The sequence below is a fragment of the Eretmochelys imbricata genome, chromosome 2 (genome assembly GCF_965152235.1).
Source record: "Eretmochelys imbricata isolate rEreImb1 chromosome 2, rEreImb1.hap1, whole genome shotgun sequence".
NCBI lineage: Eukaryota > Metazoa > Chordata > Testudines > Cheloniidae > Eretmochelys > Eretmochelys imbricata.
This window is the reverse complement of record NC_135573.1, coordinates 21,305,014-21,332,369: the sequence shown is the minus strand read 5'-3', so window position 1 is coordinate 21,332,369 and position 27,356 is coordinate 21,305,014. Positions and strand designations below refer to the sequence as shown.

Below are 27,356 nucleotides of genomic sequence, written 5' to 3'. Positions count from 1 at the left end.
AGAGGCGGGGAGCGGCGCCCCAGCGCCCCCGCCCGCCCGCGCAGCATCCCCCCTCTCCGTGCGCATGGCAACCGCCGGGCGCAGCCCCTTCTGCTTGCTCGCAGCCCCGCCCGCTCGTTTCGTCACATCGCACTAGGGGACCGGAAGGCGTCAAGCCCCGCCCTCCGCTCGCTGCCATTGGTCGCTCCTCAATAGCGCCATCTCGGCCTAGCACCGGCGGTTGGCCCGAAGCTGCTGGGGCACCGGGCGCGCGGCGCTTGCAAGAGGATGGAGGGCGCCGCTCATTAGCATAAACCCCGCCCCTCCTGCTGGTACTGCGGCTGCTTGGCTGTTCGCCGTGAAGGCTGTAGCCTTGGCAGCGGCAGCGGTCTCCGCTGGAGAGGGCGCGCCGGGGGGCCTGGCTCCATCCCCGTCAGCCTGGGCGAGGACCGGCTCCGCCGAGGGGAGCCCGGGAGAGGGGCTTGGCCGGGCCGAGCGGGAGCCGCCACCCAGCGAGGGGGCTGGGGAGCCACAGCCCGGCCAGGGTCCATTGCCGGGCGCCCCATTGCCGGGGAGCCGCTTACCGGGATCGTTCCTGTCAGAGCCTGCGGGGCGCTTGTGGTGAGGGCGAAGAGAGGATTTCTGAAGGGCTGCGCCGGCATATTTAATTCGTCGCTGGATTTCGGGGAGGAGCCCGTGTTCAGCATGCGATTTAATCAGATTTGATAGTTAACAAGAAGGGTCCCCCCCGCTTCTTATAAATCCCCTCTTGTGGCTACCGCTACTAGCTTCATTTCAGGCCACATGGGATAATATGTCTGTCTAATTATTTGTGTGGGCGAGAGCACCTGCTGCTGGAGAAGAGAGACTGTGAACCCCAAAGAAGATATAGTAACAAAAAAAACAACAACAACAACAACAAAAAACCCCAACCCAGCAATGAATTTGACCCCCAAGAACATCAGGCGGCAGTAGCTGAGGCTAATGTTGTAGTCCGTTTTGTAGAATTTAAATCATTTGAGTTGCTGTAACTCTCTCTCTGGTTATTTGAGAGGAGATCTGTATTGAATTCATACCACTTTTTGGAGCATCCTTGTCTCTGGGATGCCATGCCCCAGTAAAGCTGCGGTTGCTGCCTTTTGCGGGGCTTTGTGAGGGAGTCTTCCTTCTCTGTAACCACGTACATATTTTTAAGAGGATATTTGTATTTTTATCATTTTTATAGCTTGTGCAAAATCCCTTTTTCAGAGAACTTCAGTCACAGTACAAGTGTTAAAGGGAACCACCGGCGACAGTTACTTGCCCTTGTCACAATGTGGACTTTTCTGGGCATTGCCTCCTTCGTCTATGTGTATAAGAAATGTGGAGACTTGATGACTTATGTCAACAAAGAGGTGCTGCTGACTATGTTGATGTTTTTCTCTCTTGGTTTGCTGCTGTCTTATCGGTATCGTTCTGGGTGGCTAAAACAACAACAGTGGGGGCAGCAGAAACAGTCCCACTTTGGGATGCTCTGTAGTGTTCTCTCAGCTTTGCCACTCATCGGTTTTTTCTGGGCCAAGTCCACCCGTGGATCGCCAGAGGCAGAGCAAACCAAATCCAGAAAGGTAAGTTCAGTTCAAACCTGGGAAATAGGATGGATTCCTTTCACTTTTTGTTTTTACGTTAGGGCTCCTTTGTCAGTTTGAGGGAAAAGCAGCTAATGAAAGGTTGGAGAGGATTTATCTTTGTGGTCCCCACCTAGGAATTTGTTAGATTTTATTTCAGTTTTGGGTGACAAACTCATAGATGGAGCCTGCTTAATCAAGACACTTGGGTTTCAAATTAAGTTTAAAGGTAAACCTTAGGAGAAATCTCCGTTTTTAAGTTGATTTACAGTTTCTGTGTTTGTGTAATTTCCAGTAAATTATTTTTCCCACATTGGAAACAAATTAAATTGTCAGTGCTGTGACATACATCAGCTTTCAGCATCTCTACATTTGAAAGAAAAACATTTATCAAGACCACTGGCAGACCTAGAAAAAAGATCTGCAGATACATATGATGAAATCCAAAGAATTCTGTAGATAATAATAACGAAATATCACATGTATAGGGCTTTACATCTTCAAAGGCTTTTAGAATATTGGGCAGAATCTCTGAGGCAGACTGCCAGCTTGTCTGCCAGTGGTATCATAGCAGGTATTTGTTTGGTTTTTTTGAGGGGAGGTTTCAGCTAAAATGGTTCAGCCATTCTCAGAACAAGTTTGTGCAGAAATGCATTTTGACCATGTTAAAAGAAATTCTTTCAACTTTTGAGAAGTTCTAGTGCCTCTGCTTTGCAGCAGGGACTTGAAATTTGGCAGGAATGTGCGTTTTGCCATCCCTGTGAAAATTCTCCCAAATCTGACCACGTTTATAATCGGCCTCAGAAAAATCTCTGTCTCCAGACCAATGCTGTCCTGTCATCCATGGCCCTAATATGGCTTAGCACCCACTGCTACAAAACCTTTATATTGAGCTTAATGGCTACTACCAGGAATATGACACTTACTACTGTTGAGTACCCTCATTGAATTCCAGTGGGACTACTCATGTCACTAGGCTCAATAGTAATGGTTTGCAGGATTAGGGGAGTTGATATTCAGACCTAGACCTAGGAAAAAACTAACTAATTTTTAAAGCGACAATCATTCACAATCATTCAATTTTTATATTATATTGTCTATTATTATTTGTAAAATAAAGAGTATAAATGCTAGATATGTTACTTGCGTTTTTGTTGGTCTTAATTTCTACATAGGGTAAAAGAGGGGTAGACTCAAACACTGTGACAGAGTCTGCTACAAATACAATATTAGCTCCGCAGTCTGATCCAGAGGTTATCATCGTGGGTTCAGGTGTACTTGGTTCTGCTTTGGCTGCAGTGCTGTCAAGGGACGGAAGAAATGTGACAGTAGTAGAGAGGGATCTGAAGGAACCTGACAGGATAGTTGGAGAATTGTTACAACCTGGAGGATATAATGCTCTTAAAGAACTGGGTCTTGAAGGTAAGTAAATCTTAAAACTCAGATATTTTGTTGCAAAGGTATTTACTTGACAAGGACAAAAACCCCGTGTACCAAAGAAAAGCATGCTTACAAAGAAAATTTAAAAATACAACATATTCTGGACATATTTGAATTAAAGCTGCTTGTTCTGATGTTTCCTGTCCACCATTTTGAAAATGTCCCCTTCTGTGTTGTTAAAGAAATAGAATATTCTCGGTGTAGAGGTCAATTTTTACAGACTAATGCATATTTCTTGTTGTTCTTTATTCTTTCACTAATATATTAGGATTTGTTTTCCAGATTCAGTGGAAGGTCTTGATGCTCACATAGTAAATGGTTACATAATTCATGATCTAGAGAGCAAGTCAGAGGTTGAAATTCCTTACCCAAACTCTGCAGATGGTCTGGTGCAGAGTGGAAGAGCATTTCATCATGGGCGCTTCATCATGGGTCTCCGAAGGGCAGCCATGGCAGAACCCAAGTAAGACAGCTGGCTTAAAATTTTAATCAACATAGTATAACAATTTTAGGTCTTGTTCCTGCATCAGGATCCAATAGCACAGTTCCCTGCACCTCTGAGATGCTCCATTTACTTCAGTGGAACTCTGCAAGGGTGCAAAGGTCTGCACTAGACAATCCTGATGCAGGAACTGAAGCATTAATAATTTTTTTTGTTTCAGTATGCACATAACATATTTTTGTAGATGTTTATAAGAGGTACATTAATTATACCATAATCAACTAAAAGAGCTCATAAGTAAGCAACTGTGCATTGGTCTTTGGGACATAATTTGGTCTTGGATTTATGGGAATACAGATTTTAAACATTGGGCGGAGACAAAATATTGGACCACATGAAGGAGTATCCCAAGTCTCAGAGGTTAATTCTTCACTTGCATCTGTTGTAGTCATTTATATCTCTGCAAAGTGGTCGTAAAACACTACCATGTATCAGTAGTGTGCTGTCTATGTATGCAGCACTTGCACTGCATGCCACAGAAGTCAGAAATGCGGTCCAAATGGTAATCTGTGGGGCGGATCTTGATTCTGATTCAGTGGGGAAACAGGCCTGTAATGCATAATGTATACTTTAATAAATTGGGTCAAAATGAGCCCTGCTGCAAATGTTAGTAACTTGAATGAAGTTGTACTGGTGTACACCAGTGCTGATCTGGGCTATCTGCGAAAAAGAGCCATGCTCTATCAGTGAATAATGCACAGAACTACCTGGGTTGATCAGAGAAGCAAGTGGTAGAGCTGACTCATTTCATGCTCAGGAATTGTAAATACATGGAGTTATTTAGGAATAGTCACTGTGCTTTAAATTCACACCCCGCCTTAATCTTCATTAACTTTCAAGTATAGACAGACCCTAAGCATGTTGATCTTCCTGGTGATATGATTCATGATGCTGGAAAAGAAGCTTGCCTTAGCAAGAATGAGGATAATCATGATCCTCTTTTCTCTACTCCTCCACCTTTTCCAATACTACATATACAAGTACAATTGTTGGAAAAGAGTGATGAACATCTCCAATAGTTTTGATATTCTAGAGTCTTGAAGGCAACCCCTTCTTCCCTAAAAACATTTGTAACAAACTTCTTTATATGATCACTGCCTTTATATAAGACGGGTGTCAAGAAACCTAATGTTAATTGAAAGTAAGGTCTTAAGGTCTTATTGCTTTACCATGCAACATACCACAGTAAGCTATATATTTTTAAAAATAAGCACACAGGTATGGTATGAATCATTGTTTTTTATTGAAAACCTGTTTGTTTCCATTAAATCTATTAGATTGGATGAATTAATTATTTTGAAATCATTTTTAAAATATCAACCCTGCAATACTGCTAAAGGTTGGTGCAAGCTGAGGTGATCTGCTGCATTTGTGATAATTATGAAAGTTTAAGATGCCTGGGCATATTTTTAATTTCAATGGGATTTGGGCACCTAACTCTTCTTAAAATCATTGAAAATTCTGTTATATCTGCTTTACACATTTTTCTAGCAGAAATTTAAAAAACATTTGTAACAAGATCATTTCTTCCTTTCTTGGTTCATTTTGAATATGTTCCACCTCTCCATGTACCAGGGAAGGGGAAGTTGAATATTTAATTATAGTTGGGAGATTTCAAACATATGTAATTTTGACTGCCATGGAGTCTTACTTTTTCTCTCAGAAGTCTTAAAAAATGTGTCATGGGGAGTGAAAGATTAGTGTCACTACAAGTGAATATATTCTTTTAACATGTACTAAACAATAAGTATTTATTTTCAGATGAATAAAAGTAAAATTATACACAGGGTAAAGAGGTGGTCCTTTATCAATATTATTACTGTTTATTTGTTTAGTTCTAACAATGTGCTTAGTGCTTCACTAGACTCAAAGATAGACACTCCCTGCCCTGAAGAGTTTAACTTAAAAGACAGAGCCTGTAATTGAATCTGTGTAGGTGGATCCTTGCACCCATGTGAAATCCCTCTGACAAGCCAGTTGTTGGCAATTCACTTGAGGAACTCCTTTTACTGTCATAGGACTTATTTTAGTAGGTTTATGAACAACGGATGAAACCAAGTCATGCAAATATGTATTAATTTTGGTAATGTACACACCTTTATTTTGAAGATAAAACTAAAAGTATATTTTCAGTGTAATATTGTTAAAGAAAATGGTTTTGAAAATCTTTTCCTAGGAAATAAAATTTATTTTAGTAATTTTATTAAAAGATGAAAGAATTAAGAAGATAAAAAAGTCTGGCTTTTTTTTTTTTTAATCTGAAACTCTAGCCCCATGAAAATGTGGTGGTTTTTTCCCCTTCTTCCCCCATACTTATAAGGAGCATACACTTATGTGTGAGATAACGGAGCAGGAAAGCCGTGTGGTAACATAGCGACCTGGTCTACACTATGAAGTTTTACTGAAAAAACTATGTCCGTTAGGAGTGTTGTATGAATTTCAATGGAATAAATGGGCCCAAAGAGTCAAAGGTGTTAACATGACTCTCATCGAACAACATGATCAGCTATAAACATAGTTTGGGGTTCAGAGTACAGAGACCTGCTTAGTACCATGGCAAACACATTTAAAAATTCATGCCAAAGATTAGAAGTTTATTGATTGAAACACTCAAAAGGCAAAATATCAAAACAAGCCAAAAAGCATTCAAATTGCAATTAAGTGATTATGTAAAATGAACATAATCAAAACCCATTAAAATCTCTCTTTAAAGAGAGGAAATATTGATTAAGTCCAGGCTGTTGCAGTTGCACTTTCTGGCTGAGTGTACTTGATCAGCAGTCTGTCGCTGTCATGCATCCACTGAGGGGGAACTGGATCACATTTGGCTTTACAAAGATTATGAAGAGCACAGTAAGTTGGGAGAGAAGAGATAGCATAATTAAAAATGGGGAATATTTGGCTTTTGTTGGTGTTCTCAGGATGCATGGTAGCTAATCAGTCATGGGCAGCCACGACAGCTATTGCTCTAGACCCAAGCTCACCTCTGCAGTCAGGACATCATCTGCATGGTCTGGTTAGGTCCCTTTCCTTCACTGGTCTTTCTCAGGCTGAGAAGAACTGGATGGGCCATCTCATCTCTTGCAGGGTGCCATGCAGTTTAGCTGGTTTCAGGATATGGAGGAATCAAGAGGAGGAAGATAGTGGGGATCAGAAAGAGACACACGAGGGAGGGGAGGACAGAGCAGGATCTCACAGGTATCAGGCTGGGGTCCTTCCTGGTGCAGCAGTGAAGATCAGGTGTTCCCACTGATGTGTCAAGGTCTGGGTGTCACGATAAAAATCCTTCTGTTGCAGCCATAGTAGTGGTGATAGTCATCCTTCCTCCCCCATCTCTTTTTGTAGGGCCCCCAAAACAGATGATGGATGGAATAGCTAATCCCCCTCATTATTTTGTCCACCAGGTAGGCCTAATTTCTGGTCCCACACACCTCTTTTTCGCCACACATGATCTTAACACAGTCCTTGGGTGGTATCAGGATCTCTTGTTTAAATTAATTCAGTCTTTCTGTCTCCTCCTTATGTCTTTTCTTAAACAATTTTGTATAATGGGTCATTGTAGCAATTCATGACCCTTTACTCATTTTTCACTAGTTAGGCTAACCACTAAAGTAGGCCTGTTAGTTCCCAATTATTCCAACAGTGAAAAAATCACACCCCCTACCTTACTTAGCTATGCCTGAAAACCCTCTAATGTAGATGCAACTATACCAACAGAACAGTGCTCCTGTTGGCTTAGCTAAAGTCATTCATGGAGGTGGTGTGGCTATGCTGTCAATAGAACTCCTTATGGCAGCTTACACCATGGGGGTTCTGCCTGCATAGCTATACAGGCCAAGGCTCTGTAGTGTAGTGTAGACCAGGGGTTCTCAACCTTTTGCTTTCTGAGCCTCCTCACCCCCCCATAAAAAACTCCACGGCCCACCTGTGTCACAATAACTGGTTTTCGGGATATAAAAAACAGGACTGGCATTAGGGGGTAGCAAGCAGGACAATTGGCTGGGGCCTCATGCCACTGGGACCCCCGCAAAGCTACATTGCTCAGGTTTCAGCTTCAGCCTCAGGTGGTGGGACTCAGGGCCTGGGCTTAAACTCCACACTGTGGGGCTTTCTGCCCTGGGCCCCAGCAAATCTAATGCTAGCCCTGCTTGGTGACCCCCCTGAAACCTGCTCGTGGCCCCCCAGGGGGCCTTGGACTCCTGATTGAGAACCACTGGTGTAGACAAGCCCACAGACCCCAGTCTTGTAAAGGCTTCCATGTGTATTTTACGTGATAAACTATGAAGTCAATGGGACTAATCACCATGTATAAAGTTGAGCCTATGTGGATGTCTTCGCAGGATCAGGGCCATAGTGTTCAGTGACACTTGGTCTTGCCCATAGATTTCAAGAAAATACGAACCGTTTAATACTGTGTCTCAAACTGGGCAGAACAATTTTATATGTTTAAATGAATGTTTTTATATGCAGTAATGAGATCATGAACAACTTGCATTCTCTATGTCATAAGTCAGTTTGAAACTTTGGCCCTAAATATTCTTTTATTTTTTTCCTGTACTTTTAAAAGTTCTGGTTTATTTCAGCTCAAAATTCATTGAAGGGACTGTGTTACAACTTCTCGAGGAAGATGACTGTGTGGTGGGTGTTCAGTATAAGGATAAAGAAACTGGAGATATTAAGGTGAGACAACAGATTTCACTGTTCTTTGTGTTTAACTATTGTATTGTATGGTCACAGATACAGCATTTAAGAAGATTTGGATATTTCAGAACATTAAAAAAAAGTGCATCAAGCATTAGAAATAAAGGGAGGTTTTGTGGCCATGTGGATAGAGGGCTTGACTGGGTCACGGTTTCAATTTCTGGCTCTGCCACTGGCCTGCTGGGTGATCTTGGGCAAGTCACTTCACTCCCTGTGCCTCTATTTCCCCATCTGTAAAGTGGGAATATATGGTGATTTGTAAAGCATTTTGATCTATCAATGAAAAGTGCTATATACAAGCTAGGTATTTTTATTTTTTTAAACAAGGAAGCAGTGACTTCCACGTATGGCAGTACAGGATAATACATTACATTAAGAAATTTGTACAGTCTCTTTATTTGGGGGGAAAAAACCCAGTTTCGGTCACCTTCTAGTGCTGAAGATTTTTTTTTCTTCAAATACAATCCATTTAACATTTCTGCAGTTTCAATTTCAGAAAATCATTGATGTATTTTCAGACTGTATTGTGTATTTTATTATGGGATTTTTGTGCTTTACAACTTTTTAAGCTTTGTTGCTCTTTTGCCATAGAGGATTTTAAATGTGGCCCACTGGACTGGGAGTCACTCCACCTCTCTAAGCCTACAGGGGGATAAGAATATTTAACTTTTAAGGACACACACACACACCCTCACCCTCACCCATGTTCTGTTAGGAGGCATGTTCCCCATTGAGAAAAGACTACAGGAGTCATCCCTAAATCTGGTGGATATCAGGAGACTACAGCTGTCTGTGTGGAAGTCCTGTCAGTCTCTGCATAGGCTCTGGCTTCCCATATAAAACCTTTCTGTTCCTTGGGAGCATGGCTTTTGTCTGCGGTTGCCCCCAGTAATTTTCAGAGCTCACAAAAAAGATAATGCAGCTCCAATCCATATCTCCTTTTTGGACTAATGTCCAGAGGTCCAGATAGTGGGTGATGTGCATCTTTCTGGCCCACCCATTTCTCTCTCTGGCCTGCCCACTCTGTACTCTCTCCAGCATGAACCTTCTCTGGATGGGGAGATGATGCTACAAAGGTAGCGGAGTCCTACTTCTCTGTGGGAAGGGGGAGACTGGAACCTAAAGGGGATCCTCCGTGCACAGATCTAGGGGGTATGAGCTGGTTCATTATTCATAATAAAAGAAGACATTCTTATCCAATAATAAAATATCCAATAGCATTAGCCTGGTTATCGGTCTACTTTATAGACCAATAAACGTTTGAAATGGATTCGTCTGAGGGTTAGCCCTCAAGGTAAATCTTATTCAAGCTGTGAAGTAGGTGACCTGAAGTCTGGTGGTGAAGGAAGCTCCATGTTCTTTCTTCCCCCACTTGTTAGTTTAACAGCTTTGTAATATGTAAAAATGGACCTTCATTGTCTTTGCCTGAATATCAGAGATTCAGGCTGGTCAGAGATTCAAAAACACATTCCTTTATACTTTATTTACAAACTCCCCCTGATGTGCCTAGCTTGAACACATTTTAATTATCATTCCAGCAGATGTCCATAAGTCTTAATACACATTGTGTACATAGAAAGAAAAGGAGTACTTGTGGCACCTTAGAGACTAACCAATTTATTTGAGCATGAGCTTTCGTGAGCCACAGCTCACTTCATCAGATGCATCTGATGAAGTGAGCTGTGGCTCACGAAAGCTCATGCTCAAATAAATTGGTTAGTCTCTAAGGTGCCACAAGTACTCCTTTTCTTTTTGCAAATACAGACTAACACGGCTGTTACTCTGAAACCTGTCATTGTGTACATACAACACCCAAGCATATTAATATCAGTGAGTTTTTAAATGATACCTCTCAGGGCATATTTTGTACAAAGATTATTACAGTAGTGTGTAGGGTCTGAATATAGGGGTGCTTAGTGTCACAGTCACTCTTCCATGATTATTTTAACCTCAAAACCAGTAAGTGATTGAAAAATATAGGGTTTGGAGTGGTTTGTTGATATTAAATAATGTGGTATCCTAAAGCAAGTAGGAGATTCTACGTAACTCATTTTGATAAATTGCCAGTGATTTGGTCAATAATTCTGGAATTAAATAAAAGTGGTGGTGGGGTATTGTCTGGAAATTACATTCTCATCTTATTTTTTGTTTGTTCCTTTACAAGAAAAATGAACTGAGGAATCTCAGCAGAAATCTTGTATTAATTTATCGGTGTGTTACTGTTGTAAAAGATGTTCCATTTTTGTTTTGCTTATTTACATATAGACTTTCAGATTCTTCAGTAAAAATAAGTTAAATGTCAAGAAGCGTTTTCCACTATAAGCTTCTCATCTTTTTAAATTGCTCATAATGTCTCAAAGTTCTTATGGGGTTGAACTCTTCCATACTTTCTCTCATTCCAAAAGTGATTTATTGTGTTTTTTCCCTTTAAAATTGAGATAAATTAATTCAGCTATTTATATCTTAATATCAGATCTAAAATAATATAGGATCAACATATGATTAAAGAGATACTTTATCATTTCTATCTTTTTGAGATAAATATCACATTTTCATGTTTCAGGAACTGCATGCGCCTCTGACTGTTGTTGCTGATGGACTTTTCTCCAAGTTTAGGAAAAATTTGGTCTCCAACAAAGTTACTGTTTCATCCCATTTTGTTGGCTGCATTTTGAAAGTAAGGACCTTGTATGTATAGTACAGGAAGACTTACGACTAAAAACTCTAATGTATGTTTTTTCTCTCCAAATTCAACCATATCTCCCAGTAGCTGTTATGAGAGTTATATGTATGAAATGAGAATTTATCCTTATGGAAGACATTTAAAAAAATCTATGCTTTATTATTTTCTGTTACTCAGCAAGTACTGACAGCAAAGTCTCTTGAATTATATTATTAAATGGCCTCCAAAGCATCCATTAGAAGAACATGCTTTTAAATATTTTAACAGGAGTTCCATTAACTTCTTTTTCATTTCGGCTTTGGGAATTATTGGACCGTGGTAAGAGTAGCGACATTAAAAATTGGATTGTGTGTTTTTACTCTTAAATTACTGGACTTGTCTACATGAAAAGTGCATGGCAACCCAAGTGTGAATCTCTAGCTCACTAGCTTGCTGTGCATTAACTGGCCATGTGGACTGTGATACTGTGCACTAAAAGTTCTGCAGTGTGCTTTGGTGCACTCTCATTTTAAATGTACTGCAGAACTTTTAGTGCACAGTAGCAGGGTCCACATGGCCAGTTAAGTGTGTGGCAAGCTAATGTGCTGTAGATTCACACCTTGGTGTTACCATGCATTAACTTTCTGTGTAGACAATCCCACTGATGTGTACCCAGACTTAACATCAATTTTTATCTGGGAACATTATAGTTGTAATGTCAAATATAATATACTAGGTACAAATTCATACCAACTCAAATTTTCAAAGTTCTCAAAACATTACCCCTATTGAAGTCAATGATAAATTTCTCATTGAGTTCAGTGAAAGAAAGATTGGGCCCATAGTCCATACTGAGGACTGGTGCCCTTACTTGGTTTGAAAAAACCCTGGTTTTTATTTAACAATATTAAAACCACTTAAAAATATTTACTACTGATTATAACCCTGATTCAGCAAGGTACATAAGAACATACTTAATTTTAAACATGCTTAAACTACTCACATGCTCAAAGTTAAATACGTACCTATGGGCATTTCGTCTCCTCATCTCTTTTGTTCATTTAAACAAAATCCTAAATTGGCCACTTTACACATAAGTAATAAAGGATTTAATGAAATCTGTAGCTTAATATACAAATTAAAATGTATTGTCATAAAATATTCAGAATGTGCAAAGAAGTCAAATTATCATCGTTTTTGGAACCTTAGCACTTTCATTGCCCAACCTGCAATCTTAATGTTAAATTAATGTGACTTGTTTTGCATTTAATACACTTTAAAGGATGTTAGGAAATGATTCAGCAAGAGAGCAACTTTTGGCCTTTTTACTAATCAGTTTTTTCCTTCTTTTTTTAAAGAATTCACCACAGTTTAAAGCCAATCATGCTGAACTTGTTTTAGCTAATCCTAGTCCAGTCCTTATCTACCAGATTTCTTCAAATGAGACTCGAGTACTTGTTGATATTCGAGGGGAAATGCCAAAAAACATCAAAGAATACATGACTGAGAAAATTTATCCACAATTACCTGGTAAGAATATAAAGATTTGTGTATGTACTCTTTAGAATTATAATGTATTATCCTCCAGGGTGTGTGTGTTGGGCGGGGGTGGGAGGGAGGGGAGGTTGGTTTGGTTTGGTTTTGGCTTTGTTTTCAATTTGTTGCTGAATTGTCCATTTGGAAAGTCAGACATCTGATAAGTCGCAATGTGTATTGTCAGGGAGCTTTCTGTGGCATCCAGAATCCTTGGATGGATGGGGAAGGTGGTGATCTTACTGTTGAGGGTCCTACTGCAGCCACTTTGTAATTTGCTCCCTGTTGGCTGAATGTCATTTGACTCTGGAAGTACCCAACTCTTTTTACTGGGACATTAGTGCATCTTTAGATGTAAGTCCTATAAGGTCAGGTCAACAACAGAAGCCTTTGCCATATAGTAATGTCTATTGGTGTGTGAGTGGATGTGTTTGGGTTTTTTTTTCCTACCCCAGTATATCTATACCAGCAAATGCCTTAGCATAGATGCAGTTATACTGGCATAAAAGTGCTTTTGCCTGTATAGTTTAATTCTCTCAGGGAACTGGTATGAACTATACTGATTTAAAGCACCCTTTTGGGGATATAAATTGCATCTACACTAGAAGGATTTGCCATTACAGCTATACAACGTTTTGTAGTGGAGAACTTTTCTAAACTTGACTGTCATATGGGCTGGATTGAGATTCTGACTCTACTCTTAGAAAGGGGTCTGTTGTGGCACAGGAAAACCATGCTGAGATCAGGGTAGGGAGTTGAGACCTGGTAGACTTAGCGTATGGAAGACCTTACTTTAACTGTGAATTCTTTGGTTTTCAGAGGTTTAATTAAGCTTTGCCTTTCCTTTCTAAAGGGGGCAGAGTGAAAGGTATGTGGTCTGGTGGGCATTACCTTAACTCTGCATTTCCTGTTTTTTCTAATGTTTTGGCTTCGTTTGGTTGAGCGTATTTCCTAGACTTCACATGTTTCTCTTTCAGCTGCCAACATCCACATTCTTGATGGGTACTAGGCATCGTTGAGCAGCTATAACACCCCTTTAACGATGTTTTTGATAGTGAATAAACCAGCGGTTCCTAAATTATGGGTTGCAACCCCAAGTGGAGTAATGCCACCAGTGGAAAGGGTCATGAATGCACCTGGATCTGATCTACAAAATGGTGTCCTCTGTGCAGTGTGGAGGATGTCATTTTATAGAACAAAATGGTGTCTTCTGCACAGCATGACCTTGCACACATTGTACTGGTGAGGTCATGCTGCAAGCCCATGTTGTTTTGTTGCTGTCTGGGGTGTGGAATAAGTAAGTCTTAAAATGGGGTCATACAGGCAAAAAAGTTGGGAATTGCTGTAATAAACCATAATACAGTGTCTACATGTAAACATAATATTCAATTATATCATGTAATGGCAGACAGCTAAAAAGTGACAAGTTTTTAAAGTGCTTATAGACCAATGCTAGAAGTCTAAATAATAAGATGGGTGAACTAGAGTGCGTCATATTAAATGAGGATATTGATATAATAGGCATCACAGAAACTTGGTGGAATGAGGATAATCAATTGGACACAGTAATACCAGGGTACAAAATATATCGGAAGGACAGAACAGGTCGTGCTGGTGGCAGAGTGGCACTATATGTGAAAGAAAGTATAGAATCAAATGAAGTTAAAAATCTTAAATGAACCAAACTGTACTATAGTATGTCTATGGATAGTAATTCTGTGCTTGAATAATAAGAATATAGCAGTAGGGATATATTACAGACCACCTGACCAGGATGGTGACGGTGACTGTGAAATGCTCAGGGAGATCAGAGAGGCTATTAAAATAAAAACTCAGTAATAATGGGGGATTTCAGCTATCCCCATACTGACTGGGTACATATCATCTCAGGAAGGGGTGCAGAGATAAAGTTTCTGACACCTTAAATGACTGCTCATTGGATCAGCTAGTCCTTGACCCCACAAGAGAAGAGGCAGTTCTTGATTTAGTCCTAAGTGGAGTACAGGATCAGGTCCAAGAGGTGAATATAGCTGGACCGCTTGGTAATAGTGACCATAATATAATTAAATTTAACATTCCTGTGGTGGGGAAAACACCACAGCAGCCCAACACTGTAGCATTTAATTTCAGAAAGGTGAGCTACACAAAAATGAGGAGGATAGTTAAACAGAAATTAAAATGCACAGCACCAAAAGTAAAATCCCTGCAAGCTTCATGGAAACTTTTAATAGACACCATAATAGAGGCTCAACTTAAATGTATACCCCAAATTAAAGAACACAGTGAAAGAACCAAAAAAGAGCCACCATGGCTAAACAACAAAGTAAAAGAAGCAGTGAGAGGCAAAAAGGCATCCTTTAAAAAGTGGAAGTTAAATCCTAATGAAGAAAATAGAAAGGAGCATAAACTCTGGCAAGTGAAGTGTAATAATATAATTAGGAAGGCCAAAAAAGAATTTGAAGAACAGCTAGCCAGAGACTCAAAAAGTAATAGCAAAAATTTTTTTAAGTACATCAGAAGCAGGAAGCTTGCTAAACAACCAGTGGCTCCACTGGACAATCGAGATTCTAAAGGAGCACTCAAAGACAATAAGGCCATTGCGGAGAAACTAAATGAATTATTTGCCTCGGTCTTCACAGCTGAGGATGTGAGGGAGGATTCCAAAACCTGAGCCATTTTTTTAGGTAACAAATCTGAGGAACTGTCCCCGATTTAGGTGTCATTAGAGGAGGTTTTGGAACAAATTGATAAACTAAACAGTAATAAGTCACCGGGACCAGATGCTATTCACCCAAGAGTTCTGAAGGAACTCAAATGTGAAATTGCAGGACTACTAACTGTCGTCTGTAAATTATCATTTAAATCAGCTTCTGTACCAAATGACTGGAGGATAGCTAATATGACACCAATTTTTAAAAAAGGTTCCAGAGGTGATCCTGGCAATTACAGGCTGGTAAGCCTGACTTCAGTACCAGGAAAACTGGTGAAAGTATAGTAAAGAACAAAATTGTCAGACACATAGATGAACAAAATTTGTTGGGGAAGAGTCAACTTGGTTTTTGTAAAGGGAAATAATGCCTCACCAATCTATTAGAATTCTTTGAGGGGGTCAACACGCATGTGAACAAGGGGGATCCAGTGAATATAATGTATTTAGATTTTCAGAAAGCCTTTGACAAAGTCCCTCACCAAAGGCTCTTAAGCAAAGTAAGAAGTCATGGGATAAGAGGGAAGGTTCTCTCATGGATTGGTAACTCGTTAAAAGATAGGAAACAAAGGGTAGGAATAAATGGTCAGTTTTCAGAATGGAGAGAGGTAAATATTGGTGTCCCCCAGAGGTCTGTACTGGGACCAGTTCTATTCAACATATTCATAAATGATCTGGAAAAAGGGGTAAACAGTGAGGTGGCAAAATTTGCAGATGGTACAAAACTACTCAAGATAGTTAAGTCCCAGGCAGACTGCGAAGAGCTACAAAATGATGTCTCAGAACTAGGTGACTGGGCAACAAAATGGCTGATGAAATTCAATGTTTATAAATGCAAAGTAATGCACATTGGAAAACATAATCCCAACTATACGTTTAAAATGATGGGGGCTAAATTAGCTGTTACCACTCAAGAAAAAGATCTTAGTGTCATTGTGGATAGTTCTCTGAAAACATCCACTCAATGTGCACTGGCAGTCAAAAAAGCTAACAATGTTGGGAATCATTAAGAAAGGGATAGATAATAAGACAGAAAATATCACATTTCCTTTATATTAATCAATGGTATGTCCATATCTTGAATACTGTGAGCAGATGTGGTCGCCCCATCTCAAAAAAGAGATATTGAACTTGAAAAAGGTTCAGAAAAGGGCAACAAAAATGATTAGGGGTATGGAATGGTATGAGGAGAGATTATTAAGACTGGGACTTTTCAGCTTGGAAAAGAGACGACTAAGGGGGGATATGATAGAGGTCTATAAAATCATGATCGGTGTGGAGAAAGTAGATAAGGAAGTGTTATTTACTCCTTCTCATAACATGAGAACTAAGGGCCACCAAATGAAATTAATAGGCAACAGGTTTAAAACAAACAAAAGGAAGTATTTTTTTACACAACGCACAGTCAACCTGTGGAACTCCTTGCCAGAGGATGTTATGAAGGCCAAGATTATAACAGGATTCAAAAAAGAACTAGATAAGTTCATGGAGGATAGATCCATCAATGGCTATTAGCCAAGATGGGCAGGGATGGTGTCCCTAGCCTCTGTTTCCTAGAAGCTGGGAATGGGCGACAGTGGATGGGTCACTTGATGATTACCTGTTCTGTATGTTCTCTCTGGGGCACCTGGCATTGACCACTGTCAGAAGACAGGATACTGGGCTAGATGGACCTTTGGTCTGACCCAGTATGGCTGTTCTTACGTTCAACGTGGAATTGAATTTATTAAGGGTGCAGATTTAAGTGTTTTTCTCAATTAAATACTTGGGGAAATCCTAAAATATACAGAAATGGACAGCATATATCTAGAGACAGATTAGGCTGCTGCTGGGGAAGGTAGAGCAGGAATGATTTTATCAGTCGCCCTGAAAGGGGTCTTTTTTTGGCTGATTTGAAAAGTATTTTGAGTGACCATTTTGAAGGAGGCAATTCATCGTGCTCTTTCGTTGCCTGTCTTAGTTTCACTGATGTTTTGCCGTGGTAACTGTTCTATGTCCTGATCCTGCATTACCAAAGTTATTGTGAGTTTTGTCACTGATTTTTAATGGGACTGTGGTAGGGTCATTTGAAAACAATAGCTAAATTTTAGTGTGCTCATTCTGATTAAAATGCCAATTATTGTTTGTTCTTTTCAATTTTCCTCCCCTCTGCAAACTAAATGCCTGATGCTGCAAACCTTATATGTGATGAACTCCAATTTACTTTCACACTTGGGTACGGATCCTATGAGGTGCCGAGCATCCTGTACTCCCAATAAAAGTCAGCTGCAGTTGAGGGCACTCAGCATATCACAGGATTGAGCCATTGTAGAGTTTGCAGCATTGAACCCTAATTTTATATTACTTATAGATACCATAACATCAAACAGTAGTTTGTTCAGTTTACATATGTAACACTGGCGATTCAGAGGGGTTTCATCTCTGAGAACTATTTATGAGTAGTTCTGTGCAAATTATTTGACTTGATTTTCATATACGTAATACAGTATAACTAAATAGAGTTTCATTACTGCAGAGCACCTAAAGGAACCATTCCTAATAGCAGTTCAAAATGATCGTTTGAGGACCATGCCAGCAAGCTTCCTACCTCCGTCACCTGTTAACAAACAAGGTAGAGTAAGAACAAAAAATATTTAAAAGTGTAGGGTTAATGACCATTAAACAGATTTAGAAATATTTTTGTTTGTTGTCAGTGCTACTTTCCCAGTCAAGTTCGTTTTATCTTTTGTGAAAATGGTACTTTAAAAAACATTCCTGAGTGTGTCTGACACCTATAAACAGCATATTGATAGTGACACTAGAATTAAGGTTGTTGGTTGGTCCATTTTAAACCCCTATTTTAAAACATGCAATTTTTTGTAAAGTCTGTTTCAGGCTGGTGGTTTTTCATGCTTATCTGTCAAAAGTGGCTTATTTTTTAAAGGAAAGTATAAAGAAATTCTTGAGCTGTGTGTTTAAAAAAAACATTTCCAAGCTTTAAGTTGTTCCCAGATGCATTTTACACTGTGATTTTAAGCTTGTGTATGGAACGGTGTACTTTTCAAGCAGCAATGCTTTCTTTCCTAAAGCTTAGCAAATTTGATAGAGAAAGAAAAGTTTTGATTTCTAAAATAGAGTACTTGGCATGTGTTCTATGCCATTATTTTTTTTCTCCCATCTAGGCGTTCTTCTTTTGGGAGATGCATATAATATGAGGCACCCTCTGACAGGTGGAGGAATGAGTGTTGTTTTGAATGATATTAAAATATGGAGAAGCTTGCTCCAGGATATTCCAGATCTTTATGAGGATTCTGCTATTCTTCAGGTGAGACATTATTTTGAAGTTAGAATAATAATTGTGCTTTTTGGGTAGGGTTGCCGACATTGTATTTCAAAAATAAGGGACTGTTTTCTTAGCACATCTACCCCACCCCTTCTCCTAATGATGATGTTGTGAATAATAATAATTAATAACTAAACACATTCTCCTGGGGTATTTCTTGCTGCTTTTTGCAGCGCTCAGCAACTCCCGATCTTGTTGTATAGAGATGAAGAAATAAAGGACGTCCCTTCTAATAAGGGACTGTTGGCAACCCTATTTCTGGGATATGCCTAGGCTTGTGTTTATGCAATTTCTTTCAGTTACTTAAATTGTCTCCTAACTTGAGGGTAAGGCAGTTTAATAGTTCTTTGCCCACCTAGTCAAAGCTGTTTTTAGATGTTACTGTGAACCATTAAACTGCTGTGGATGGTGGGAAGGGTAAAATGGGGCCCAACAGGGGCCATCCCTCCCTCCCTGTCTAGATTCAGAACCATGCAGGGCAGGCACTCCCTCCCCATCCACTCTGAGGAAATTAAGACCCCCACTCTTGCTTCTTGCTATGTGGCATTTGGGTGGGAGTGGGACAGAAATTGCAGAGAGGAACCAGCCAGAGACTCTAGCTGGTAGGAGCAGTTGCAGAAGAAGCCAAATCAAGGACCTTTTGGACACTTAAGAGAAGTTTCTAAAATTTTGACTGTACTTTTTCTTCCCTGTGGTAATTGGCTGTTTGCTCCATCCCTTCCCCTCTCTCAGTCTCTTCACCTCAGCATTGCTCTGTACCTGCACCTCTTACCCTCTTTTCCTTTGCCCTTCATCCTTCTTCCTTCAGCATCTCCTCTCCCTTCATTTTTTCCATTTTTAGCTTCTCCCCTCCTAACCAAACCCATCACAAAATAATTGTGGCACTAACTTGAAGTATGCCACCATCACATTGTTCACTCTGCTTGTGTGTTATATCCTATTTCCCCATCCTGTTCCTGTCTTGTCTATTTAGATTGCAAGCTCCTTGGGACAGGGATTGTCTGTGTTCGTACAGTGCCTCGCACAATGGGATTGGTCTTTAGGCACTGCTGTAATAAACATGATTAATAATTCGTTTTGCCAGCATCTTTTATTTGTCACTTCATGCTGTAATCTAATCAGATCTCGCGTATATGGTGGGGTAATGAGCTCTGCAGGAGTGAGATTTCTAAAGCACACTAAGGTGTTGCACATTAATTGGTCTCTGTAGACCCTACTGGTGCACTCTAAAGGTTCCCTAGTGTGCTTTAACATAGTACTGTTTCAGGCAGCACTATGGTTAACCACACCAGAAAAATCTACACAGACCCATCTGTGTGCTTTAACAATCACACTCCTGTAGAAGGCCTTCCACCACTATGTAAGGGCTATATTTTTCAAAGTGTTCATGGGTATATTTTTCAAAAGTAACAGGTACTTCAGAGCTTAAATCTCATTGATTTTCAAAGTCGCTAGTCACCAAGGTGCTTTTGAAACTTTTACCTTACATCTCTAAATACAGTACACTCTTCAGTTTCAGTTGAATGTGATATTCTTCTTCACTTGTTCCTAAACTGTTGTTATGCACAATAAATATTGTTTTCAGTTAGAATCATAGAATCATAGAATATCAGAGTTGGAAGGGACCCCTGAAGGTCATCTAGTCCAACCCCCTGCTCGAAGCAGGACCAATTCCCAGTTAAATCATCCCAGCCAGGGCTTTGTCAAGCCTGACCTTAAAAACTTCCAAGGAAGGAGATTCCACCACCTCCCTAGGCAACGCATTCCAGTGTTTCACCACCCTCTTAGTGAAAAAGTTTTTCCTAATATCCAATCTAAACCTCCCCCACTGCAACTTGAAGCCATTACTCCTCGTTCTGTCATCTGCTACCATTGAGAACAGTCTAGAGCCATCCTCTTTGGAACCCCCTTTCAGGTAGTTGAAAGCAGCTATCAAATCCCCCCTCATTCTTCTCTTCTGCAGGCTAAACAATCCCAGCTCCCTCAGCCTCTCCTCATAAGTCATGTGTTCTAGACCCCTAATCATTTTTGTTGCCCTTCGCTGGACTCTCTCCAATTTATCCACATCCTTCTTGTAGTGTGGGGCCCAAAACTGGACACAGTACTCCAGATGAGGCCTCACCAATGTCGAATAGAGGGGGACGATCACGTCCCTCGATCTGCTCGCTATGCCCCTACGTATACATCCCAAAATGCCATTGGCCTTCTTGGCAACAAGGGCACACTGCTGACTCATATCCAGCTTCTCGTCCACTGTCACCCCTAGGTCCTTTTCCGCAGAACTGCTGCCTAGCCATTCGGTCCCTAGTCTGTAGCGGTGCATTGGATTCTTCCGTCCTAAGTGCAGGACCCTGCACTTATCCTTATTGAACCTCATCAGATTTCTTTTGGCCAGAAAAATGTACACAAATTGGGTCCAGAAAGAGTACCTTTAGAGGAAAGAATCAAAAAGTGATGGTGGGCATAGTTCTGCTGTTTTGAAAGAGTCTACCATTTTAAGCTATACATTCCCTACCTATATAAAAACTAATCCAAAGCCTATTGAAGTTGATTGAACGACTCCATTGATTTCAGTGGGCTTTGGAATAGGATTATAAGAGGGAAATTATATTAAAAATAGTAGATTCATCCAAAACAGTACAAAATTTTTAGAGTGGCCAGTTAAACAATGTTTAGTTTGGCAAATCAATGTGTAAAAGAGGGAAGAGTAAATGTTTACAAATATTTGGAGGGTGTAAATACCCAGGATGGAGAGCAATTATTTAGATGGAAAAGGGGGATATAACTGGGAGGAATGGATGAATATCTGAAACAAATGTGTGTATACTATATGATATAGTCTTCCAAGGAAATAATGAAAGCCCCGTTAGTTAGAACATTCTTCCTGTTTCTTCTCTATTTTTAAGAGATACCATAAGTGTTGGCAGGGGGATGGACTTTATGATGTAACAGGTCTCTTCTATATCAAAGTTCCATGATTTTATTATCCTACTGGCTATAGCAGAATGGGGGAAGAGGAGATCTAATTGGCTTTTAAAGAGGCTGATGTCAATATTACAGTTGAGACAGATCTTTATCTTTAAATACAAAACGTGTACAAAATCTGTTGGAAGATAATGCAGCAGCACCAGTATAACTTTGAAAAGGAAGTCATTCCTATACCTATTTTAGAAGAAAAAGGGTATTTTCCTGTGCCCTGATATAAAGATTTTTTTTTTAACTTTTACAGGCAAAAAAGACATTTTACTGGTCAAGAAAAAAGTCTCATTCTTTTGTAGTGAATGTTCTTGCTCAGGCCCTTTATGAACTGTTTGCTGCCAGAGATGGTAAGTACATTTAAGAGAACTTCTGTAATTAATTGCAACTTATTAAATAAGTACACTCTCTGTGTGTTTTCATGCATGAGCATGTATTGCATTTATAATTTTCAAAATATTTTAGAAATACTTGTCAGTGTTAGACTATGCCTCCAAAACTGTGAGTAGTGCTGGTGCCTGGTGTGAGCTGACATTTTGCTGATAATGTCTCAGCAAACAGCCCAGGGACAATTGGTATAAAGAATTCTATTTAAAAAAACTGAATGTAGTACTCACAGACTAGTAGGTGTTTTGTAAGATTATTCTTTACTTAAATAGTAAGGCCCGATCCAAAGCCCCTTGAAATCAATGGAATGACTCCCACTAACTTCAGTGGACTTTTGATCACAGCTTTATTTGGTTTTAAGTGGTTTTAGTAGTAACTGAAGATAATTTTAATTCCTTTTCTAGATTCCTTGCATCAACTAAGGCAAGCGTGTTTCCATTACTTCAAACTTGGGGGAGAGTGTGTCTCGGGTCCAGTTGGATTGCTATCTGTGTAAGTTATATAAAATATCAAAACACCTACTATACTGTATCAGGAACTAGCATATACCATAGTTAATGGATTGCGATCTACTAATGCAGACCCTCGCTCACCCTGAGTCGGCAACTGATTGGGCAGAAGGGTCCACACTAGCAAACCTCTTTAGGATTTTCATATAAAATATGTCCCAAAATGCTGAACAGTTAGAAGATTCAACTAAAACAGTTTGGAGAGGGAGTAAGATACATGGGCACAAGAGTTTCAGTGAGACAAAGAGGTTTAGGATGACTGAAGACTTGATGATAGCAGGCACAATTCATTCACCAAGACCTGAGTTTATGTAAATCTACAGAAGAGGCCAGTTCCAGATGAGTGAAGGGAGCACGGATGGGAGCAGAGAGAGGAAAGTTCTTTGAAGAAGATTGGTGTGAGTCTCTGGATGTTTTTTTTTTTTTTTTTAAATGCGACAGTTTTGAACTGCACCCTGAACTGGATAAACAAACAATAGATCGTCCTTCTTTGAGCATGGAGAAGGAGGGCTGCTGTATTCCTCACTCAGTGGAGTCATGAGAGCTGGACCTATCAAGAAGGGAGTTGAAATAATCCAGATGGGAAATGATAAAGGCAGGGATGAGGACTGCAGCAGAAATGGAGCTGAGGCAATGGTGTATCAGGGTAATGATTTAGGAGGAATTACTTAGCACACAGCAGCTCCAAGTTATGCCAGATTCTTCCACTGTTGTAGACAGCAGGGCTGGGATTGTTTAGATCAAACAGATGTGAGTAGTATGCTAACAAAAATCTATTGAATTAATATGTAAGACTGAAAATTCTATAGCGCTTCAAATTTCTCTTTATTAATGTGTTTTCTCTTCTGTCCATACAGCTTATCTCCTAAACCAATGGTACTGATTGGCCACTTCTTTGCTGTTGCGCTATATGCTGTTTATTTTTGCTTTAAATCAGAGTCCTGGGTCATGAAGCCACGAGCGTTTTTCAGTAGCGGTGCTGTACTTTACCGGGCTTGCTCTGTAATATTTCCACTTATTTGCTCTGAAATGAAGTATATAGTCTATTAAATATTAGAGGAAAGCGAATGGAGGAAGAATATGTGAAACTCACCAAGCCTTTACAATCTTTTGGACATATACTGTTCAATACTGTATGATGTTCACCTCTGTTTAAAGTGCAACCCCCTGTTCAGGATTTGACTTAATTTTATTCTTGTGGGTATATATACATATGTAAATATATGTTCCTTTACCATGTAAGTTTAAAAATGACTTAACTGTTTACAAGGACCATAATTAACTATTGACATGTGGTAGAAAAGGCAGAGGATAATTTCCTCACTTTATCTATTGCATAGAATGCACCGTTAAGGTTGATGATGTTAATAAAATGAAGAGTGAACAGTTTAAGTCATTTGCTGCTGCATCCTTCAATATTTCCATGGAATGTTTGTTTTCTTTATTACTGTGAAATATTGTAAGACAATTTTCATTTATTTCATTAAAAGTCTTTGCCTCTATTTTATTTCAGTTACAATTAAATAGCAATCTACTGACACTTAAAAGGACACTGTCAAGGGGTTTCAGGTTAAAAAAATACCATATATTTAAACTTCATTACTGAGGCAAATGTCATCCTATATTAAGTAGCTAATTTAAAAAATCATTCTCTTCACCAGAATTACTTTATACGAGAGGTTACCAGGTCAAAATTTGTTTAACAACTCTGTATTTCATTCAAGCTACCTTCTTCCAGTTCCACAGTCTCACTTCATTTAAAAGACTTACTTTTCATTTTGCTTGTGCAACAGAAGTTAACAGATATTGACCATTTAACAGAAGTATAGCCACAAGTTGTACACACCAAAAAAAATTCAGTCGGGAGCTATTCCAAGTGGATATTAAAAATAGTAGTAAAGATTATTTAAAAACTCATGAAAAATACTTCGAAAGTGTCCTTTTTAATACTTGGTTTTTGTTTTTCTTCTACAAGTTATTGCATGTGACCAAAAACATTTAATGCCTTTTACTGACAATATTCCTCTCAATGTTACCTTTAATAATGTCCTTTCCTTTGCTGTGTATTTTTGTTTTGTCCCTACCTTTCTTTTGACTGTATTATGTAGCACTGGATGGCTCTTTCATTTTGGCTCACCCAAAAACCCATATATCAGCACAGCCAACAGGTTGGAAAGTAATGACATATCACTCTTTTTTTCCTCTACAATTTACAAAAAATTTGAGTATGTATCTTTAAAAAAATGTCAGATTTACATAGCTGTATATAAACATAATCAACTTTTCTGTTGGACTCTGAAAAATATTTATGGAGAGACTTTTAATACTTTATTTGATAAATATTTCAAATTACCTTTTTTCCAGTGAAAATAGAAATATGTATATTTTTCTAACCAATATCATTCTTCATACCCTATTGAAATTAAACATTGCTACATTAATAACTGATAACTTTACACAAAGGGAAAACAGTAATATTTTCAAATACGTTTATATATAAAAATTAAACAATGCCACTCTAAGGGTTTTCAAAGTTTTCAGCATTTAAAGTATTTTCATAATTTGTGGAGTCTAATTTTTGAAATATTATGGATTAGTTTAATGTATTCTTAATGTATGTTTTATATTTAAATATTCTTTGCAATCAGTCTCCTGTAAATCAGGGGTTGAAGATCCTGAGCCAAATATGCACCCCCAGCTAACTAACTTAAATAAAGTTATGATGCTTATTGTTCATTTGTAGATTTGTCACTTTCTCTGGGTAATGAATGTTGTAAGGCCCTGATTTAGCAGGGACCACTAACATGCTTAAAGTTACACACGTGTTTAAGAACCTTTCTGAGTCTGGGCCTAAGGACGGATACTGAAGGAAAATACTACTTATTAGAGTTTGTAATAGGGAAACAGGAAATCCTGTGTGTGCTTGTGTTGAAGAGTAACTTGCAAATGTAACTTAATTAAATGGATGTATAATTTGTCTACAGAACAAGATACAAAACATTTCTTAACAAACATAATGAGGTGTTAAATGAACTGGGATCTATTTAAAATAGGTAACAGTGACATAGACCCCCGTGTGTTACTAAAAATACAAGCACCACATAACATCCCATTACCACCTGAAAGTAAAAGCTGAACTTACTCCCATGGTTATATTAGATGCTCAGCAAATTCAGGCTAAACAATGTAGTTGCTATAATAAAGGTTCGTATAAATCCAAAAGGTTTGAGTTAGATCATCAAATACTAGAACTATCCTATGAGAAAAGCTGAAGAGGTCTTATCTAGATTTTAAAATGAAGAATAATTTCAGTTTTGCGTGCAGTTTTGACTTGATAAAGGGCATAACTCTGCATTTTCAACTCCCCTTTTTGAAGCTGTGTGTTGGATTTAAGCACTCACCCGTGGCCTAACTTTCCTCCCATTGACGTAAATTGAAGTTTTACTACAAGGATGAGCTCCACGCACACTCAAACAGGAAATTCCCCTTTAAGAGTGGCATCCCCCATCAAGGGGCACCAGGGACCCATACTGCCCTATCCCTCCTCCTCCTGAGCACTTTTGAAAATCCCACTTGACAGGTGAAATCCTGGCCCCGTTGAAGCCAATATGAGTTTTGCCATTGCTTTCAATAGGATCAGGATTTTTCACCCTGTAGGTTTAACCAACATCCTTTCAGAATTGCCAAAGCACCTGAGGGGTATCAGGCTGAAACTCATACCAGAGTCTTTCTCTCGGGCCTGAGGATTTTAAGTCACATCAGGATCTTCTGAGGCGAATGGCTTCAATCTTGGGTATTCAGGCTGAGTTTGTGCAGGAAAATACACAGAAGTTGGTGGACATTCTGCAGTCCTTGGCCCCAGAAATGGTAGCTCTCCCTATAAATGAAGTACTATTGGAATCCGCAAAGATCGTGGCATACCCCTGCTTCCTTACCTGCAACAGGGACAAATGTACTGCCAAATGACACTATGTTCCTGTGCAAAGTTCTGAGTGGTCCTATTCTCATCCAACCTCTAACTCCCTTGTTGTAATGACAACTAAAGAGAGATTGTTTCATGGGAGATATAAATCCATGCCTAAGGACACGCATGTAAGAGGTTGGATTTGATGGGGAGGAAAATTTATTTGATCTCATCCTTACAACTGAGCACTGCAAATCAGCAGGTGCTGTTCTCCCCATTCACAAAATCATACTTTGATATTAATCAGTCACAGACAAGTTGCCTGAATCCTCCAGAGAAGAGTTCAGGATATTCATTGCAGAAGGATGACTGGTTGCCAAGTCGTCTTTGCAATCGGAATGGGGATGCAGCTTCCAGAATTAATGTCTTTCCTCCTCTACTAAAGTCCCTGTGTGACCCTGAAATATGCTTCTTCTTCCTGTTGACAGTGCATTCTGACATGCCGCCATAATCAAAACTGCCAAAGATAGAGTTCAACACCATCACTGGCAGCTATGGTGTGCTGGTGAGATTCTGCCCCTGAACCTCCCCTTCTTACTTTGAGCCTGTATGGCTGGAGCATGGGAAGGGCAGCATGGTGCCCTGCGTAGGGGCTTTTCCATCCACAGTTCTGAGCCTGTGTAGAGCTGTTCCTTATACTTTCCACACCAACAAAGGGCCACATCATCCACATACCCAGTGCCCATATGACAACAGTAAATATATGCAAAGGCTGCTGAGGTTGGCATTAAGGCTATGGGTTACAGAAAACTTTAATATCAAACTCAGCAATGACAAATATTTGCTGTTGATATCTGTGCCCTGGATAAGTGCAGGATGAGCTCTTTGTGTGGGCAGTATGAGTTGCTTGAATTTGGGGTGTGTGGTGAGTTGCTGTGTCTACTGGAGCCAGAAGTGAAAGGGAGGTCCCTGCAGAGGAGGGAATCTGTGGTGTGTTTCTCTTATTGTGTCATTATTTCCCTTTTTGGGTTTGTGAGGGTGTTCTTTGTCCTTAAGTTTTTTTTAAGAAACCTTTTGTTTATTGCAATGGTATCATTTAATTATAGGTTCAAATGCATTTTATTACT

General features: G+C 39.5%; 1 protein-coding gene across 1 annotated transcript; it reads left to right on the top strand.

The window, feature by feature from the left end:
* Positions 1–360: 360 nt before the first annotated feature.
* On the top strand, positions 361–24,957 carry SQLE (squalene epoxidase). Its single transcript, XM_077809803.1, has 11 exons — positions 361–1,586; positions 2,762–3,008; positions 3,309–3,489; positions 8,112–8,208; positions 10,793–10,906; positions 12,250–12,421; positions 17,647–17,742; positions 18,293–18,435; positions 21,683–21,779; positions 22,221–22,308; positions 23,183–24,957. Exons 1-11 carry the CDS (start codon positions 1,293–1,295, stop codon positions 23,373–23,375), a joined length of 1,722 nt encoding a protein of 573 aa, XP_077665929.1. The 5' UTR covers positions 361–1,292; the 3' UTR covers positions 23,376–24,957.
* The last annotated feature ends 2,399 nt before the right edge of the window (positions 24,958–27,356 follow it).